The 20,333-nt window shown below is 43.7% G+C and overlaps 1 protein-coding gene across 8 annotated transcripts in view; it reads left to right on the forward strand.

The window, feature by feature from the left end:
* Positions 1-20,333, forward strand: part of HACE1 (HECT domain and ankyrin repeat containing E3 ubiquitin protein ligase 1) — a 422,483-nt gene that overhangs the window by 386,816 nt on the left and 15,334 nt on the right. For 7 of the 8 annotated variants that reach the window (XM_085859091.1, XM_085859090.1, XM_085859089.1 and 4 more), the window contains one exon: positions 15,944-16,042. The exons of the other annotated variant lie outside the window; for it this stretch is intronic. In XM_085859091.1, coding sequence (XP_085715217.1) covers positions 15,944-16,042 — 99 coding nt within the window. The remainder of the gene's footprint in view (positions 1-15,943; positions 16,043-20,333) is intronic. 8 annotated transcript variants of the gene reach the window in all.

The raw sequence follows: 20,333 nt of genomic DNA on the forward strand, positions 1-20,333 counted from the left end.
AATGACAGATTATGGTAAAGCACAGCCTTAGGAACAAGATAAAGCACAAGCACAAGGAGTGTGGTGTAGTGCAGACAGGTGGAGCAAGGTACAGTGCAAACTGCAAAAGTATATTACCGCACAGTGGAGATTAGCATGAAAGGGCAAAATTTAGCCAACAAGTTATTGAGCAGAGCAAACCAGTGAGGCACAGAACAGCATACCCCAGTAGGGAAATAGAATTCATGAGCTTTTAAGGCGAATGCTGTGCAGGCAGATGGCCATAAAGCAATTTACTTCTTCGCTTGAACTCTACAGAGGGCCTTCATGCCACAAACTGGCATTCTGCATGATGGGCTATCTGGCTTTATTGATTTGTCTCAAAATAAGCTCACGAGCTTCCACGTGATGTCCGGTATTTCTGTCCTGACACTGAGATTCTCAAGTATCGGAGTGTCAATTTGCTCTATTTTGTTTGGTTTTTTATTATGTACTTGCACTCAATGTGTAACAGTCAGCAAACAATCAGTTTTTTGTGCTGCATACTTAAAGCTAACCAACATCTCAGTATGACCCTTTTTTTTTTATCAAATATTGCCTGTTCCCAAAATATCGGTTATATTTTCGACTCTTATGACTCATTTGGAAAGAATTGCAAATCACATCTGTACATATGTGATCTCTCAGGAATCAAGAGGTTTCCTCCAGTCAAAAGCAAGCAAGTAACTTGTTATGACGTTCCTGCACTTTATATTGGAGAACAAAGTTCAGCTCGCCCAATCATTCAAGGCAGCCTGACCCAAAATGCAAGTGGCTATTATTATGTAATTGTTATTGGCTCAGAGGTACTCACACTAGTCTCTTAGCTCTCTCGCGTTAGTTTGAATCCCGACCTGCTATAAACTTTCATCCTGGTGATTCACAGGTATGTGCCTGTCCCTCAGATGGACCTTAAGTGGGTGTCCTGTCTGCTCACATTATTTGATAGACATTGAAGATCCCTCGGTGTCCTTTGCAAAGAGTAGGCAAGCAATCACTGGCATGATGACCAATTTTTTTTCCCCAAAATTCCTGCCCTAACCTTGTACAGCGCAGGATTCCTGCCCCCTGTCCCGATGGAACAAAGCTCAAAAGGGTGAAACCCCAAATGGGGTTGCTATGCTCCTCGGATGGGTATACGGATTGGTAGTACTAAGTAGTAGTAGCCATAGTCGTCATTATTTAATGTGCATAAAAAAATTTCAGAGGAAACAACATCAGATAAGAATCTCAGAAATTATTTAGTTGGGTCACCTGTCAAATTATTTCTGTAGAACCAGAAATGTTGATTCATTCATCATCTATCATGCAAAGAAGTCCTGTGATCAGATGAAATGCTTCACCATTAAATGGCAGACAAAAGGATTTGAGTGTGGCACAAAACTCAAATGTTGGATTATACATCCTGGCAGTTTATACTGGTCCAGATAAAAATGTTGCAGTGCCTTTCTCAAGGTGTGCTAGAAAGACAGTGCCAAGATAAAGTTTTTTTTATTTTTATAATTCTCTTTATCCATTCTAATTCTTGCTTTTTCTTTTCTTTCATCTCTCCATTCCTCTCTTTTATTATCTATCTCTCTAAGGAGAAGTAAATTATTGCAGAAATTTTTCTGTAAGACCCACTTGGCTGCACCTGGATGGGTTTGAGGGTTGTGGAGTAGTGGCTGAAACCCACAATCCTATCCAGGTTCCTCCTGATGACTCCATCTTTGCTCTTTCCTTCTTCGGGTTCCTTCTTGGTCTTCCGTTTCATTAGATACTTATTGTCAAGGACCAATAGTATGATTTAACACTATTGAGTAATTGTTTTCATCTGGTCCACACTTCCTTTCGTAACACATTATGGAAGAAGCAGTGTGATGAAAGAAAGAGGCGTAAAGTCTCTCAAGGAGGACTTTGAGGATCGCACACAGTTTCAATCGACGATTATGATGCGCAGTTCGTATTTCAATGTCCCGAGCGACTGATTTCAGGGTTAATTAAGTTTGTTTCTTATTATTTTACGCAAAACACTTTCTGGATCCACACAAGCCTGACACAGTGGACGTTTTTTTTGTTTTTATTTGTTTTTTAAAGATGAATGATTCGTTCGATGAGTGAACATGACAATCATTTGATATGGGGAGATGGACGTGAAACCGTAGCATTCAAAGGATTACTCAGTCATCCCAGTAACTTTCTGTGATGAATTCTACATGAAATTATGTGCACTGACTTTCTGAGTCTTCGAAAAGGATTCCTTATTGGAGTTTCCCTTTGAGTTGAGGGTTCTCTTAAATTTAACGGATTCACCTTTTTGGGGGATACATGGTTGAAGCTCATGGAAGAGCTAGTCGTAGTCGTCCACTGAAGGGATCAGGACACAACAGGACAAAAGGAATAGTTGAGAGAGGGGGGAAACACCAACAAGCAGAGTTGAAGGCCAAGATAGAGGCAAACTTGGACAAACAATGTGTGTGCGGAGGAATGAGGGGCAGGAGATTATGATTGGAGGGGGGGGAGATGGATACAGAGGGAAAATCTCAGGAGGGAAAACTGGAAATTTGGCGGGAGGGGTTGGGGTGGGGTTAACGATGGTAGAAAATATCATGGTTTTGGATTGTGGATGATCTGAGATGGTGGTGAACAGCTGTCTTGAAGACCTGGAGGGAAGAACGAGATTGAAGAGAATGTGGAAGTTGTTTGAACAGACAGGAAAAAAAGAGGAACGAATGAGTGGAGGTGAGAAATGATCCTGGATTTAGGTAGTTTCACCAGAAGAGAGTTGATGGTGGACTGTGTGTGCTCTGCAGAAACCTGGGATTGTTGGTGTGGGGAGGAGGGGGTGAACAAAGCATGGAAAGACCACAAAGGAGTGGTGAGAATACAGAGCGACGACCGACCTGTCTGCGGTGGTGAAGTGATATGCCCATAGGCTCAGCTTTGTTGTGGATTCCAATAGCTCAGATTCCAAACTCAGCTCAGATTCCAATAATGTAAAAGGCCTTGCTTTCAATAACATCAAGCTGAGCAAGATGTGAGGCAGGGAGCCAGCCCAGAGGGGAGAGCAGCACTCCCTCAAGCTGCGGATGAAGACCTTACAGGTGGATCAGAGTTCACGTGTGCCAAGGAAGGACTTTGTAACTTGGAAATGTGGTTTGCCCAATAAACATCATGGCTGACAGTGAGACCCAGGAGTTTGAATGATTAAACTTCCTCAAGAGGATTGTAGTTTATGTGGGGGTGGAGGGAAGATGGTGTGGAGAGGGGCGTTGCCAGACGGTCCTTTCGTGGACCGATAGTGAGTGTGAGATTTGGCTGTATTGAAAGACGTATTCCAAGTATTTGACCATATTGTGATTTTGTCAAGGTCTGACGGGAGGGAAGAGACTGCGGCCTGTCTGTCTGGAGGATTAGAGATGTCACAGCAGAGGATGGGGTAATCAGCAAATAGATAAAGAGGATTTTCCCGAGAGTCAGACCATTTATGAAGAGCAGGAATAGGACTGGCCGAGAACACTGCCTTGGTGCACTCCAGCCTACACAGGGAGAGGAGATAAAAGGGTTATGTTGATAGCCACATGTTGGCTCCAAAAAAATCGAGGAAATCAGGGAGCCATGTGTGGAGTTGGCCTTGGATGCCATAAGCAGATAGTTTGGAGAGTAACGCAGGATGCCACACTGTGTCAAAAGCATGAGATATGTCCAGAGAGACGGCCCTGATCTCATGTCTGATGTTGAGGGCCTCCATCCATTGTTGGGTGAGTAGAAGCAGCATGTCCACGGTGGAGTGACCTGGTCTGAAACCAAATTGGTGATCTGAGATCAGGTTTTTGGAGAAAAGGAAGGATTTCATTTTAACTGTGATGATGATGAATGACGTTGCTGATGACTGGAAGTAAGTTGATAGGTCTGTAGTTTAGGGGGATCCGTTTTTGCACATTTTTACCTCTGCCACCGAAGGCTGTCTGTGTGTTTATTGCTTGTGAAATTGAAGATTCGCAAGTGCATTATATTGGTTGGTCTAGTCTGTTATTACTTGGTGAAATTTTTTTTTTCACCAAGTATGTTGTTCTGTAGCATTTGTTACTTGGCCAAAAAAATAATTTGCCAAGTCTGGTGGTCTGTCTGTTTGTCACACGATTTTTGGCCCCAGTTTTCAAGCAATCATTCTGAATTTTTTTATGTATATAGGTGACTGCCAAGGACAGCAACACTTAATTTTGGTGATGATCCGAATCTGGATCCAGATCTGAGAACTTTTTAAGTGATTCTTCACCATTGAGAGAGAGGGGCAAAAACGATATTGCATGACATCTCAAAAAGTTGTGGACGAGTTATGACAAGACTAGGTGGATGAGTTGGAAGCCAATTCGATTTTCGTTAAGGTCCGGATTCTGATCCGACCTATCGGTGGTATCCAAAATGTAAACTGTTCGGCTTGGTGGAGGTATGTGTTCCACCAAGTGCCGTTCCATTTCTCCAAGTGTCACTCGAGTGATTTTTCATCTGTTTTTTGTCTGTATGTCAATCACCTTCAGGTCACATTTTTACTCCAATCTTCATGAAACTTCAGCACCTCGTAGAAGTATTGACATGTTGGAAGCCATTTGTTTTTGAGGTCAATCGGTCAAATGTCAAGGTCACAAATTGTCAATTTTCAACTGATTCACTTGCTATTTATGTGTATTTTTTGTATACCTTGTCGAGGCTCGTGTGAGAGCTAACACACAGCACACAGCAAGGGGGCATGAGAAGGAAGGGAGGGGGTGGGAAGGACAAAACAGTGGGGAATAGAGACATAAGGAGATCTGTAGAAGGGAGAGGGATGGGGCAGGGAACATGGGGAACACAAGATGGACATTACAGGGACTTTCAGGAAGGAAAGCAGGGAATTTGAAGGAGGTGGGATTGGGTGGATTATCAGGGGTAGAAAAGATCAAGGATTTGGATGGGGGATGATAAGAGGTGGTGGTGAACAGCTGTTTTGAAGGCCTGGAGGGAAGAATGGGAAAGAATAGAGTGAGGGAGTTTATTCCAAAGGCGGGAAAAAAGAGGAATGAAAAAGTGAAGGTGAGCAGTGATTCGTGATTTTGGTAGTTTTAGCAGAAGGGGGTTGTTGGCAGACCTAGAGCACTCTGCGGAAATGTGGTGGGGACAAATCGCAGAGAGAGCAGGGGGGGCGAGACTGGAGAGGAGACGGTAGAAGACAGAAAGACCACCGACCAACCTGCAGTGATTGAGTGAGAGGCCCAAAAACTCAGCCTCATTGCGGGAGATGCCAAAGATCCGAAATGCCTTGGTTTCCACAGCGTGAAGCCAAGAAAGGTGGGAGGCAGGAGCACCAGCCCAGAGGGGAGAGCAGTGCTCCAGCAGGCTGCGGACGAAAGCTTTGTAAGTGGTCAGGAGCTCAGGTGGGCCGAGGAAGGACTTTGCACGACGGAGGATTCCTAGTCGGTGACTGGCTTTGGAGGCGAGGTTTGAAATGTGGCTTTCCCAGGAAAGGTCATGGCAGATAGTGAGACCCAGAAGCTTGAAAGAAAGGACTTCTTCCAGAGGATTGTTAAGAAAGTGGATGGGGGGTTTTTCTAAACGGTCCTTTCGGAGAGACATAGTGAGAGTGTGAGATTTGTCCGGATTGAAAGAGATGTTCTACGTGTTGAACCAGTTTGTGATTTTACCCAGATCTGCAGAGAGCGAAGAAGCTGCGGCTTGTCAGTCTGAGGGATGACAGATGGTACGGCAGAGGGTGGAGTCATCAGCAAAGGGATAAAGAGGATTGTCCAGAATGTCGGAGAGATCATTGATGAAAACCAGAAAAAGAACAGGGCCCAGAACACTACCTTGAGGAACTTCAGCCTGGACAGGAAGAGAGGATGAAAGAACTCCATTTAGGGCCACAGTGTTTACTGTATATTACCCTGAAAAACACGGGTGAATGGTGAACTCTCATCGAGGTGAAGTGTTAGTCGACCCTGTGAGTATGTCTACTAAGTGATGATTGAACGTGAGTTGGACCGTTTGTACATAGTCTATTAATTACTTATTATTGGACCTTGACTACATCCATTAATTTCCTCTAATAACCCTCAGACCCTTTAAGACCCTGAAGAACCCTGAAGAACCATAAGACTCTTAAGACCCCTAAGACCCTTAAGACACCTAAGGCCCTTTTATAACCCTTTAGATATTTTATAACCCTTTAAGACCCCAAAGTGCCTTAAGATCCTTTAAACCTCTAGACCCTTGAGACCCCAAACCCTTTTATAACCCTTAGACCCTTCAAGACTCCAAAGGCCCTTAAGACCATCGAGACCATTAATATCCCAAAGACCCTTCAGACTTTTTACAACCCTTTAAGACCCTCAATACCCCCAACGGCCCTGAAGACCCTCTAGATGCTTGGGGCCCCTAAGATCCACAACAATCCTAACACCCTTTATAACCTAAAGACCCTTATTTCCCAACAACCATATAGACGCCATTACATCTTCTGTCTGAGGGCCTTCTGAAATAACACTTGAGGTTCATCAGTCAAAATCAAAAGGCCTCCCATTGGTAAACCATCCTAATAGGATGGAAGTTGATGATTTTATGTGATATTGAGCTTTGACCTTTTGACATCAAGCAATATAATTCATGACCCAACATGCTAATTCTATTCAAATTTCAAGTCAAATGGATGAAAATCAATGATATTATAACCTTGCCCTTTTGACGACAAAAACAATAACCTTGCAGCTATTACGGACTTCTCCCAAGTGGTTAACTTTCATGAAGATCAGTGTGGAATTATGATATGGAGGAGATAGAGAGAGACAGACAGAATAAAAGACCAGACTAACCAATGTACATGTGAAACTTCGATTTTGCAGGAAGCAAACGGACCAAAATGCAATTCTCTCTCTCTCTCTCTCTCTCTCTCTCTCTCTCTCTCTCTCTCTCTCTCTCTCTCTCTCTCTCTCTCTCTCTCTCTCTCTCTCTCTCTCTCTCTCTCTCTCTCCACCCCTCTCTCTCTCTCTCTCTCTCTCTCTCTCTCTCTCTCTCTCTCTCTCTCTCTACCTCTCTACCTCTCTACCTCTCTACCTCTCTACCTCTCTACCTCTCTACCTCTCTACCTCTCTACCTCTCTACCTCTCTACCTCTCTACCTCTCTACCTCTCTACCTCTCTATCTCTATCTCTCTCTCTATCTCTATCTCTCTCTCTATCTCTATCTCTCTCTCTCTATCTCTATCTCTCTCTCTATCTCTATCTCTCTCTCTATCTCTATCTCTCTCTCTATCTCTATCTCTCTCTCTATCTCTATCTCTCTCTCTATCTCTATCTCTCTCTCTATCTCTATCTCTCTCTCTATCTCTATCTCTATCTCTCTCTCTATCTCTATCTCTCTCTCTATCTCTATCTCTCTCTCTATCTCTCTCTCTATCTCTCTCTCTATCTCTCTCTCTCTCTCTCTCGACAAATAAATGCAGGTAGACAATAATTGGGAAGGTGAGCAGGTTGTGGTTTATTTTACATTTATTAACAAGGTCTTGGAGCTCACCGCAGGGCAAAGAAGAATTTTGTCTCTCAAGGGACACTGGATCCCATTGACCAGAGTCGCAGGGCCAGGCTGAATGGCAGAGCTGAGCTGTTCATGGAGCTGAGGCATAAAACTGTACGTGCACTGAGGGTGGACAAGGAGGCCTATGTGCGAGGAATCTGTGAGGGGGTAGAGCATCACCTGTGGCCAGGTGATTCTCGTCCTGCTTACAGGAGAATTTGCGCATTGCGTTCATCCAAGCCCATCCCTCGGTGCACTGTAGTTAGAGCAGAGGTTGGTACTGGGGTGTGTACTGGCCCCACACTTTTCAGCAGTCGTATGGACTGGATTCTAGGGAGAATGTCGGAGAGATCCTGCTGCGGTTCATCGTTTGGGAATGTCAAGATCTCTGACGTTGATTTCGCAGATGATGCAGGCATCTTTGGGGAGATTTTAGATATCCTTTTGTGGGGCCTCGAGGTGCTGAATGAGGAGTCGGAGCCGCTGGGATTATGGGTTTCCTGGGTCAAAACTAAGATCCAGGCTTTCGGTGACATCTTGGATGCTGCTGTCCTGTCTGTGCCTGTTTGTGGTCAGGATGTTGAGGTCGTGGAGAGATTCACTTACCTTGGCAGTGATATTCATGTCTCTGCTGGCTGTGAGTCAGAGGTCAATAGACGTCTGGGTCGGGCCTGGGGAGTCATGGATTCACTGGATCATGGGGTGTGGCGCTGCCGGTACCCGTGCGGGAGGACGAAAGTCCGAGTCTTCAGGTCCTTGGTACTTCCAGTCTTGCTCTATGGATGCGAGACTTGGACTCTGACCAAGGATCTGAGACGGAGACTTAATTCCTTTGGTACCAGGTCTCTTCAGAGAATCCTTGGCTATCGCTGGTCGGACTTTATGTCCAAGGAGCGGTTGCTGAGAGAGACTCAAATGAGATTTGTTACCTGCATAGTCCGTGAGCGTCAGCTGCGGCTGTACGGACATGTGGCTCGTTTTCCTGACGCTGATCCTGCTCATCAGATTCTCTCAGCAAGGGAGCCTCATGAGTGGAGGAGGCCAATGGGCCGACCACGTGCCTCGTGGTTGCAGCAGGTTAACCGGCATCTCAAGGAGATGGGGATTGGCCTGGCATCTGCCTGGGGGAAGGCCAGACGAAGGCCCTTGGAGTACCGGCGGAAAGTGGACGCAGCGACGTGCTGCTCTGGCACATGCTCCCATACCTGACCTGACCTGACATTAAGAGACTGACAAATCAATATGGTGTGGTTGGGTTTGAACGTGGGATCCCAGGATTATGATCTGGACAGCAAACAGGTCAACCTGCAGATTGGATTTGTGTTCACCTTTTCATTTATAAAAAAAAGGTGTTTAACCTGTAAGTGTTAACCTTAGTGAAAATTAAAAAACAAAACAAAAGATTTTGAAATGTTTTCAGCATTCCAGTGTTGTCAAATATATTTTGTGAGTGTGCAATATTTTTAATTACAATCCTTCAAGCAAGTATCAACAAATAACCCATATTGAGGTCATGACCGAAGTGTGGATTTAATTTAAAATGTTTAACTGCGTTCAAAGTGTCTAAATAATCTTGGTTACAAATCCAGTCAGCTGGGTTAAAAGCAATGAACTTGTGCAACGTAAGAGAGGAAATGTGGCATTATGGGCTGATTTGTAAATCTTTAACCACATGTTTTTTTTTCCCTAATTTCACAACTTGGATGAAAACAATAATCTTGAGAAAGAGCAGAGCTTTTCCATTTTAAAAGTTTGAACATAGCACGGCCTTCCAAATGCCAACTGATCGGATGATCTTTGCCTTCACCCGCGTCAGCACTCATTTTGGACGATGGTGGTGAGATGCGGGTCTTCTTTGTGGTTCTCATCTCAGATCCTGCTTTTGACCGCTGTGCTTGGTCGCATGTCCTCGTCTATTCCAGTTGTTGACGTACTGAGTACCTGGAGTATTCGGAGGTGCTTTGACATGATGGCGAAACTTTGCAGTGGAACTGAGGTGTACATTCTGTGCAACAGATTATTTGCTCAAACTTTTTACAGATCATTATGAGAATAATCTTTTTTTTTTCTGTTTTTTTGTTTGTTTGTAGAGCAAAGCTCATAGAAGAACAAGGTAGAACTGACAGTGGGACAAACATCAAGGGAATCTCCTTCTTCTTCTTTCGTATGCAGCACAAGGCTGCAGGGTAGCATCATTGGCTGAGCATGCCCTCTGCAAGTTAGGGCAGCAATTCGTAACTTTTTTTCCATGGAGCTCGCCTACTCTTCACAAAGGACACCGAGGACACATTGATGAATCCCGCTGCCTGTGAAACACCGGGATGACAGTTTATAGCTGGGTCTGGATTCGTACCCAGGCTAGACAGCTTAGAGGCAAGTGTGTGTACCTCTCGGCCATCCTGCCAGCCCATCAAGGGGAATGAACAAACAGGAAAAAGAGGAGAGGGAGGAGAGAAGGAAACACTGAAGCTAGCAAGTGAGATGGTTGGGTTAGGAAAGGTTATTGGGGGTAATAAAGATCATGGGTTAGAATTGGGAATGATGAGGTATGGCAGTGCACTGCTTGCTGGAAGTCCTGGAGGGAAGAGTGAGACAGAACAGCCTGTTATATGGAAGGTGGTTCCATAAATGGGAGAAGTGAGAAATAAGAGTTGAGGTGTGCAGTCAGCCTGGATTTTGGAATTTTAACCAGGAGGGGTTAATGGAAGGACGCATACATCCTGGAGTAGATCAGGAGGATTGGAGGACTGAGGGAACAATGTTGGAGAATGGATGGTAGAAAACATAGAGACCACCGACCTGCCTGCGATGTGAAAGCAACAGATGTTGTGCTTCGACCTCATCATGAGAGATTCCAATATTTTTGTGAGCTTCAGATTCCTTTTCTCTATCGTAGTTGATCTGGAGAATCTGATTGAGGAGGAAGTCCCTCTGTGTGTTAAAATACAGTCTATAGTTGAGGGACTCTACTTGTTAAAAAAAATAAAGTGTGAGAAGCACAGAGCAGAAAACCACAACCAACTTCTCGTCTGGTTAAAAAAAAGACAAAGATCACAAAATCAAACGAAATCCAGAGTGACCTCCATCAAGGACTCATGCAGACCATGGTGCGTTGATTGCCCTGTTGGAGTGAAGGAGCCAATGCCCTTTGTTTGAATGTTGATTGCAAACTTTTAATCAATCAACTTACCTAAAGTACTTCATGATTCGTCAGGCTTATGACGTGTGATTGACAAATCATCCTGCTTCAAAGCTTCTGTGGTTCGTCATAACGGAAGTGCATCTCTCCATTGGGCCACACTTCACACTTCTTGACACATTTCATAGTTTTGCACCTTTTTTGGACAATCGGATATGATTGTTTGCTTTCACTTTCTCATTACCAGTATTATGAGCAATCTTAGTGTTTCAATACCCAATAACCCCTTATCATTTTGCCTCGTTTCCCTCCCCCACTTTCATATGTTCGGTTCATCCCGCTATCGATTGACCAATCCAATTTGTTACCTCCGCCACCGGAGGTGAAGGAGGTTATGTTTTCACCCCTTTCTGTCTGTTTGTCTGTGTGCAGGATATCTCAAAAGGTTGTGGACGGATTCAGATGTAATTTTGTGGACAAGTTCGGTGTGTGACAAGGACGAACTGATTAGAATTTGGTGAAGATCCAGATCCGGATCCGACTACTAGAATTTTTTTAATGAGTCTTCACCATTGAGAGATTGGGCTAAACCGATATATATATATATATATATATATATATATATATATATATATATATATATATATATATATATATATATATATATATATATATATATATATATATCTTCTTCTTCTTCTTCCTCTTTCGGCTTGCTCCCGTTAGGGGTCGCCACAGCGGACCAACTGTCTCCATTTCGCTCTATCCTCCACATCTTCCATTGACACTCAAACCACCCGCATGTCCGCCCTCACCGTATCCATGAACCTCTTCTTTGGCCTTCCTCTTCTCCTCCTGCCTGGCAGCTCCATCTTCAACATCCTTCTCCCGATATACTCCGTTTCCCTCCTGTGCACATGTCCAAACCATCTCAATCTCGCCTCTCTCACTTTGTCTCCAAACCGTCCTACCTGCGCTGTCCCTCTAATACACTCATTTCTTATCCTATCCATCCTCGTCACTCCCAACGAGAATCGCAGCATCTTTAACTCTGCCACCTCCAGCTCTGCTTCCTGTCTTTTTGTTAGCGCCACCGCCTCCAAACCATACAACATAGCTGGTCTCACTACCGTCTTATATACTTCCCCCTTCACTCTTGCAGCTACCCTTCTGTCACAAATCACTCCTGCAACTCTTCTCCACCCTCTCCATCCTGCCTGCACTCTCTTTTTCACTTCTCTCCCACACTCTCCGTTACTTTGGACAGTTGATCCCAAGTATTTAAACCAATCCACCTTCCCCACCTCAACTCCTTGCAACCGCACCATACCACCACCCTCCCTCTCATTTCCGCACATGTACTCCGTCTTACTCCTACTGACTAACATTCCCCTTCTCTCCAGTGCGTACCTCCACCTCTCAAGGCTCGATTCAGCCTGCTCCCTACTCTCCCTACAGATCATGATGTCATCCGCGAACATCATGGTCCATGGAGACTCCAGTCTGATCTCGTCCGTCAACCTGTCCATCACCATTGCAAACAGGAAAGGGCTCAGAGTCGATCCTTGGTGCAATCCCACTTTAACCTTAAACCGGTCCGTCATTCCTACCGCACACCTCACCGCTGTCACACTGTCCTCATACATATCCTGCACGATCCTCACATACTTCTCCAACACTCCCGACTTCCTCATACAATGCCACAACTCCTCTCTTGGCACCCTATCATAAGCTTTCTCTAAATCCACAAACACACAATGTAACTCTTTCTGGCCTTCCCTATACTTCTCCATCAACATTCTCAAAGCAAACATCGCATCAGTGGTGCTCTTTCCTGGCATAAACCCATATTGCTGCTCACAGATCGTCACCTCTCCTCTCAACCGAGCTTCCACTACTCTTTCCCACAACTTCATGGTGTGGCTTAACAACTTTATCCCTCTGTAATTTCCACAGCTCTGCACATCACCCTTATTCTTGAAAATCGGAACCAGTACACTTAATCTCCACTCCTCCGGCATCCTCTCACTTTCCAAGACTTTATTAAACAATCTGGTAAACAACCCCACTGCCATCTCTCCTAAGCACTTCCATGCCTCCACTGGTATACCATCTGGGCCAACCGCCTTTCCACTTTTCATCTTCTTCATAGCAGTCCTCACTTCATCCTTACTGATCCACCCCACTTCCAGATTCACTATCTCCACCTCTTCCAGCCTTCTCTCTCTCAAGGGAGAAATGTGCCCAAGACGGACACTTAAAATGTTGATATATATACACATAAATATATATATATATATATATATATATATATATATATATATATATATATATATATATATATATATATATATATATCATGGTATCTCAAAAGGTTGTGGACGGATTCAGTTGAAACTTGGTCGGCAGGTTGGGTATGTGACCACAACGAATTGATTCGATTTTGGTGAAATCTGGATCCGGATCTGACCACTGGAATTTTTTAAGTGATTCTTCACCATTGAGAGATAGGGCTAAAAATGATATATAGCACGATATCTCATAAAGTAGTAGACAGATTCAGACAAAACTTAGTGGACATGTTGGGTGTGTGACAAGGAAGAAGTGATTCAATTTTGGTGAAGATCCGAATCCGGATCTGAATACGAGAATTATTATATTTTTGAAGTGATTCTTCACCATTGAGAGATGAGGGCCAAAAACGATATAGTACTGTATAGCATGATATTTCATGGGCCCAATATGTACTCGTGGATCTGGCATTCTGTGGCGGAGGTAAGCGCTCCACCGAGTGCTCTTCTAGTTTGTGTTTTTGTCTAGTGTCGAGACTCTTGGAGGATCTAGACCACATAATGGATAAGTTGGGGGGGGAGCAACAGCAGGGTTGAGGAACAAAATAGAGAGAGACTTGGAGAAAGAATTAAGGGATCTGAGGAAGAATGAGAGCAAGGTGAGGACTTGGGGTGAACAAGATAGATACAGCCATAAGCTCTCGATCACAGACCTGGGAGAGAAAACTGGAAACACAGAAAGAGGTGGGCTTGGGGAGAATTAATGAAGGTAGAAAAAAAAATCATAGTGTTGGATTATGAATGGTCTGGAATGGTGGTGCGCTATTGGCTTGAAGACGTAGAGGGAAGAATGAGATTGAGGAGAATGTGTAAGTTCGTTCCACAGGTGGGAATAAAGAGGAATGAAAATGAGTGGAGGTGAGTGGTGATGCTGGATTTTGGGAGTTTCACGAGAGAGGGGTTACTGGCAGATCGCATACAATCTGCAAAAACCTGGGGGTGAAGTGGGAGGGTGGGGAATGGGGGGGAGGCTGGTAGAGCATGTAAAGGGCAGAGAGTGCAAGACCAGAAAGGAGGTGGTCGAAGACAGAGCCCATCGACCTGTCTGTGATGGCGAAGTGATGGGCCCATAGACTCAGCTCCGTCACAGGAGATTCCAATAATCTTTAAGGCCTTGGTTTCCACGGCATCAAGCTGAGCAAGGTGTTTGGCAGTGGCAAGAGCCCAGAGGGGAGAGCAGTATTCCATCAAGCTGTGGATGAAGGCCTTGTCGGTGGATAGGAGTTCAGATGCGCCAAGGAAGGACTTTGTTATGTCAGAGGATACCCAGCCCGAGACTGGCTCTGGAGGCCATCTTAGATATGTGGCTTGGAAATTTTTTTTATGCAAATGATGATATCACTGATGCAATTTTTTCGTTATCCGAGCATCCTGTTTAGGAAGTACAAATTAAGTATCCTGTTTCTGTTTCACTTTGCTTTTTGGTACCATGTGTGTTATGCTCCATCAAGCAGTACACATCCAGATTGCATGCTCTTCATGTTTAGCAGATTATGTCTTGCTCATGACACTTCAAGGGAGAAATGTGCCCAAGACGGACACTTAAAATGTTGAGTTTGTGCTTTTCCCCTTTTTCCCCACTTGTCTTGGGAGAGAAATCTCTCTTCCTTCAGTTTTTCTTCTGTTAGTTCTTCCTTTCATTTCCAGCCTCCTTCCTCGAAACGAGTTATTGAATTGTTTGCCCTTTTCTTATCCCATGCCTATTTGCTTGTTCTGCGCTTTCTCTCCAATACACCACATATTTCTTATTCGTTTTTCCCCCTGTTTCCCGTCTTCATTCGGCTGAGCCATCTTCCTTCTCTTGCTCGAGTGATCACATTTTCTTGCGGCTATTTTGGAAAATTTGTTGCTGCTCAACTGCCGTTCAAGTCGAAGCCTCGCCGAGTGGTGCATCTTCCAGAGAAATGAATCTTTGGCGTGTCTGACAAATGGCCAATATTGACTTGTGCGAATGTGGCAGCGACACATAAATAGAGCTACAGCCAGTCATCCGCATCATTTTCCCGCCTCGATGGCCACATTTCACAACCCTTACTCCCTGCACTTCTTATTTGCACTTATCTACCATTCTCCCCTTCCATTTCCCCAATCGAAATTACCCTGAACTTCTACAGACTGAGGTTTCTTTTGGGGTCAACACCTTTCAAACCATTTCATCATTATCGAAACACCAAAATGGCCATTCGGATCCTGAAATCTTGATTTGTTGTTGTTGATGTTTGAAAGTACCCACGGAAATGCTTTCATGCCAATCAGGACGTCAATCGATCACACGATCATACAAACGATGCATATATACTGAGAGCAACAAACAGCATTATTCAATTTGCAAACCGAGCGGCAACAGAACTTTGGCCTGATTATTTTCAATGCGCCGTGAAGACCCATGCTCCAGGCAAGCTTCACAATAATAGGCATGTGGGAAATGAGGATGATTTATTTTTTTCTCACCTTTGTTTTTTGGCAAATCAAACTCCACACCGACACAACCATCCCGTCACTCTCGAGCGTTCGTGTCTTTCGTATTACTCGTGCCTCCTCGCTGACCTTTCTGCTCGAACCGATGTTTTCCCATTGTCGGCTTGGCCTGTCAGGATGCTGGCTCAATGGAGCTGCAGCCAAGAAAGCGTACGGATTCGCTGCTGTCTGCAGTTTGGAGCTTTGATGCATTCGTATTTTGTTTGCTCTCAGTCGGCATGACGACAGTTTAACCTACCTCGTCCACGAGAGCGCAATATTAAACAATGATTCGTCACATCCTTGAGAGAATGTTCAATTACCTGAATGCTTAAGGACATTGAGGAACCGCTAAATCTTTGGAACGTCGGATTTGAAATGAAATCGGGGTTTAGGGCCAAATTTTCTCGAAACGCTTCAGATGATGTTTTCAGATTGCTTTCTTGGTTTGCAGGAGCTTCTGCTGTCCGGGATGCCCGAGATAGATATCGATGATTGGGAGCACAATACGGAATGCATCAGCGGGTATGATGAGGACTCGCAGGTCGTGAAGGTGAGTCAGTCTGGCTGGGCTTATGGCAGGGGTTTGTGGCTTTCTCTGGCACTTGCCAACATTTCCCAACAGAGTTCACACTTTTTAACTAATGTGCTGAACTTGTGAATTAATCACACCTATTTGTTTTTGGGTTTTTGCTTGGTATTTCCTAAAATGATGACGCATCTGCAATTGTGATGAAAAATAAATCATCATCATTTCCTCGGCCACCATGTACAGTTAGTTTCACGACATACAATTTCGGAAAAGGTCATGAGAAGACGGTGTACTTGCTTGTACATGCATCAAAAGGACATGAGTAGAGCTAAGTGTTCTAATAAGAGCAGCAAGCAGATGAGCACACGACACTGTTTGTAGACACCAAATTCAGAAATCATTCTGGGAGGCCATTACTGTAGGCCAAACCATTCGTATAACTGAAACGGGATGTTACGGCGACGCATAAGGTATTAACTGCTGCAAGTAGGAATGATACACCCAGTCAGAAGAATTTATGAAAAAGTATGACATAATTTATTATGTAGGATAGAGTGTTCAGATAATTTGCTGCAAACTTGAACAGATTATTCCACATTATCGGCAGAACGTTCGGAGCTCCTAATGGCAGAACGCAATGAGTGTCATTTTGTTTGTGTTTGTTTTTGTATTTGTTATCATGATTTTGTGTCAGCCATTGTGTATTCGATATTGATCGAGGTTGCAGTAGTTTAAGTAGCAGATTAACGGATAATTTTATTAGTTTTGTTTTGAAACGTGTATCTAAGGCTTACTTGTTTCTCTCTCTGCGAATCGAGTGGTTTCATGACTGTAAGTCGATGTGCGAAAGGTGTTCAGAGCGTAAACAGAGGGTATAGTGTGCTATAAGAAGTGTGATGAAATGGCTCACATGAGGACTGTTATCGATCGTTTGAAAGAATTCTACTCTGAGTAAAGTATCAAAATGTGAAGAAAAAAAATAATAATTGTGACTGGGTCCAGGAACATGGAAAGGGCAGAGCAGATAAGAATTTCTTAGATTTAGTCCAAGATTGCTTTTGATAAGCTTCTCAAAAGTTTGTAGGTAAGCCAACGAGGGGAAGTGCGGTGATAGATCTCCTTTTAAGTAGCAATCCCAATATGGTGGAGGAGATGGAGGTAGGGGAGCATTTAGGATCAAGTGACCATAACATAACATAGTGTGTGCAAGGATTATCTTAAGGGTTAGAGTTCAGGGTTGTAGAATAGGGCTGTTCGATTTCAGGAAGGCAAACTTTGAGGGTATGAGGAGAGGGTTGGGTGATGTTGATTGGGAGAAGCTAACAATAGGACAATCAGCATCAGAGAAATGGGAAACCTTCAAGGAGCGAATGTGTCTCCTTTAGGTTTATTCCTGTGAGGTGTAAAACTGGAAGAAGAAAGAGGTAATGGTGGGTGAGTTGTGAGATATAATGAGTGCTAATACGGAGAAGCAGAAGGCATTTATTAGGTACAGAACAACAGGACTGGAGACAAACTTGTGTTTGTATAACTGCAAACAGAGGATAGTTTAAAAAAAAAACAACAAGGTAAGCTGAAAGACAATATGAGAACGATATGGCTAAGTGTGAGTTTGCTTCTGTATCCATCTTGTCCACCCCATGCATCCTCTCCTACCCCTTTTTATTACTCACATCCATTGTTTGTCAGAGTCTCCCTCTATTTTATCCTTCAATTCAGTGGTTTGTCACACCCCACCCCCCACCCCCGGCCCCTTTTTGTACCTTTTTTATACTGTTCCTTTGTTCTGTTGCATCCTCATGCAGTGAGATGTTAACGGATATCTTTAATAGTTCACTGGAGTCAGGACAGGTACCGGAGGATTGGAGAGTAGCAAATGTAACACCATTTTTAAAGAAAGGATCCAGAGAAGAATTGGGAAACTACAGACCTGTTAGTTTGACTTCAGTTGTGTGGAAGGTGTTGGAGACATTAATTAGGGACCAGATGAGGAACCATTTAAATAATTACAAACTAATTAAAGGTAGTCAGCATGGGTTTACCAAAGATAGGTCTTGTCGAACAAATCTTGTGTTTTAAGAAGTAGTTTCTGATTGGGTGGATGAGGCAAAGACAGTGGACATAGTATAGCTTAGACTTCAAGAAAGCATTTGATAAGGTTCCACATCAGAGGTTGTAAGTCAAGGTGAGGGCTTGTGGAGTGGTTGGTCAGGTAGCTCTTTGGATTGCAAACTGGCTTCGTGATAGGAAGTATAGAGTGGCTGTGAGTGGGAGGGTGACTTGCTGGGAGGATGTAAGTAGTGGGGTACCTCAGGGGTCAGTACTCGGACCATGATTAGCTTATCTGGAATTTGCATTTCAGATAAGGTATTGTCATCGTGCACTATCCGTCCATCCGTCTCCTTTTTTGACTTAGCCGGCTAAACTGCTGGGCCGACTCTGCTAAAATTTTGCAACAACATTCCTTTCCTGTCTGGTAACAGGAATTGAAAAGCCCATTCCAGTCACATGACTTTAATTAGGTCAAAATGGCCGACTTCGTAAATTTCTTCAAAATCTTCTTCTCCAGACCCACTTGTCAGAATGCTACCAAATTTGGGTGACATCATTAGGCCAGGGTAGGGATGTTAAATTTCCCAATTAATTCCAATCACCTGACCAGAAGTATGTCAAAATGGCCAACTTAGCCAATTTTTGTGAAAATCGCATGAATTCCTTAAAAAATCTTCTTCCCCCAAACCCACAAGTCAGAATCCTACCGAATTTGGGTCACAACATGAGGACACGGTCCTAATGTTAAATTGTCGAGGTGATGCTGATCACATGACCAGAAGTGTGTGAAAACTGCGGTCGTGCAAATTCCTTCCAAAATCTTCTTCTCCAGACCGACCTGTCAGAATGCCAACAAATTTGGGTTGCAACATTATGGTAGGGTAGGGATGTTAATTATATTGTGGAAGTCATATGGATCATGTTACTAAAAGTGTGTTGAAATGGCTGACTGTCAACTTTTGGGAAAATCACTTCGATTCCTTTAAAAAATCTTCTTCTCCAGACCCACCCATCAGAATGCTACCAAATTTGGGTTTCAACATTAGGTCAGGGTCCAGATAAGTTACAGGTCCAGTGGTCCTATTTTTATTCATAATTTACACAAACAATTTGGATCGCGTGCTGAAGAGTCGGCTTTCCAAATTTGCCGATGACACAAAGCTTAGAGATAAGGTCGATATCAGAGAGGGGGGTAGGGAGGTGGTTGGTGATTCGATTCAGGAAAGTCTACATACTTTCATGCATTGTGTAAAAGTTTGGCAGATGCAGTTTAGCACAAACAAATGTAGGGTACTGGGGATAGATACTAATAACGAAAATAGGGATTACATAATTGGAGCATCTGACACAGGAGTCTTGGAGGATGTCACACAGGAGAATGATCTGGAGGTAGTAATAAATACAGGGGGTAGGGGAGGAGGGAAGCAGACATGGCACTGCCAGGCAGCTTCAGGTAAAACAAAAGGGGTTTTAGGTTGTACTCGTAGAGGAATAAATTATCATTCAAAGGAGATAGTGTTAACACTGTACAGCAATTTAGCAAGGCTTCATCGAGAATATCATGTTCAGCTTTGGTCACGACATCTGAGGAATTATATAGCTAGCATAGAGAGAGTTCAGCATTTAGGCCTTCTATGTAGATTGATTCTGGGCTTAGCTAGACATTGTAGACAGAGGGGTATTGCGATATTAGCATGATGGGTTGCATGTGGATGGGTAATTGTATACGTGTGTGGTGATTGTGATGTCTGTGGGGTGGTCTCATCGAAGGATGAGTGTGTGGTCGGTGTTTGTCAATTCCCCACCCCACAACCGCCTTTGTCCCTCCCTACCAAAAAAAAACAACGAAAACATTAATTTTTGTAATAATAATAATAACTAGAGCGAAGTCGATGACGTGCCATCGCAAATCCCCACGCTTCCCACCTAAAGCAAAGTTGAAATATGGCACAAAGTTCCATCAGGAATTTCCCAATATCAAATTTTCAGTTAAAATGTTGTTTTCCATTTTGACCCCTGTGACCCCAAGTCCCAACCCCCCAGGACATGAGCCAGGGGTCAAATCCAAAAAATCGTTACAAATTTCAAGCATCCCCCAATGTTGATTGTATATACATTTCTACATAACCGTTTAGGATGAGATGGTGCGATGGATGGACGGACAGACAGACGCAGCCGGTTACAATATCCCCCCGTTTTTTTTTCAAAAGGTGTGGGGATAAAAATACTTTTAGTTTAAATATAATTTTATTTGCATGTA

The sequence above is a fragment of the Eptatretus burgeri genome, chromosome 16 (assembly GCF_056783735.1).
Source record: "Eptatretus burgeri isolate ZD-2024b chromosome 16, Ebu_testis_v1, whole genome shotgun sequence".
NCBI classification, from domain to species: Eukaryota; Metazoa; Chordata; class Myxini; order Myxiniformes; family Myxinidae; genus Eptatretus; species Eptatretus burgeri.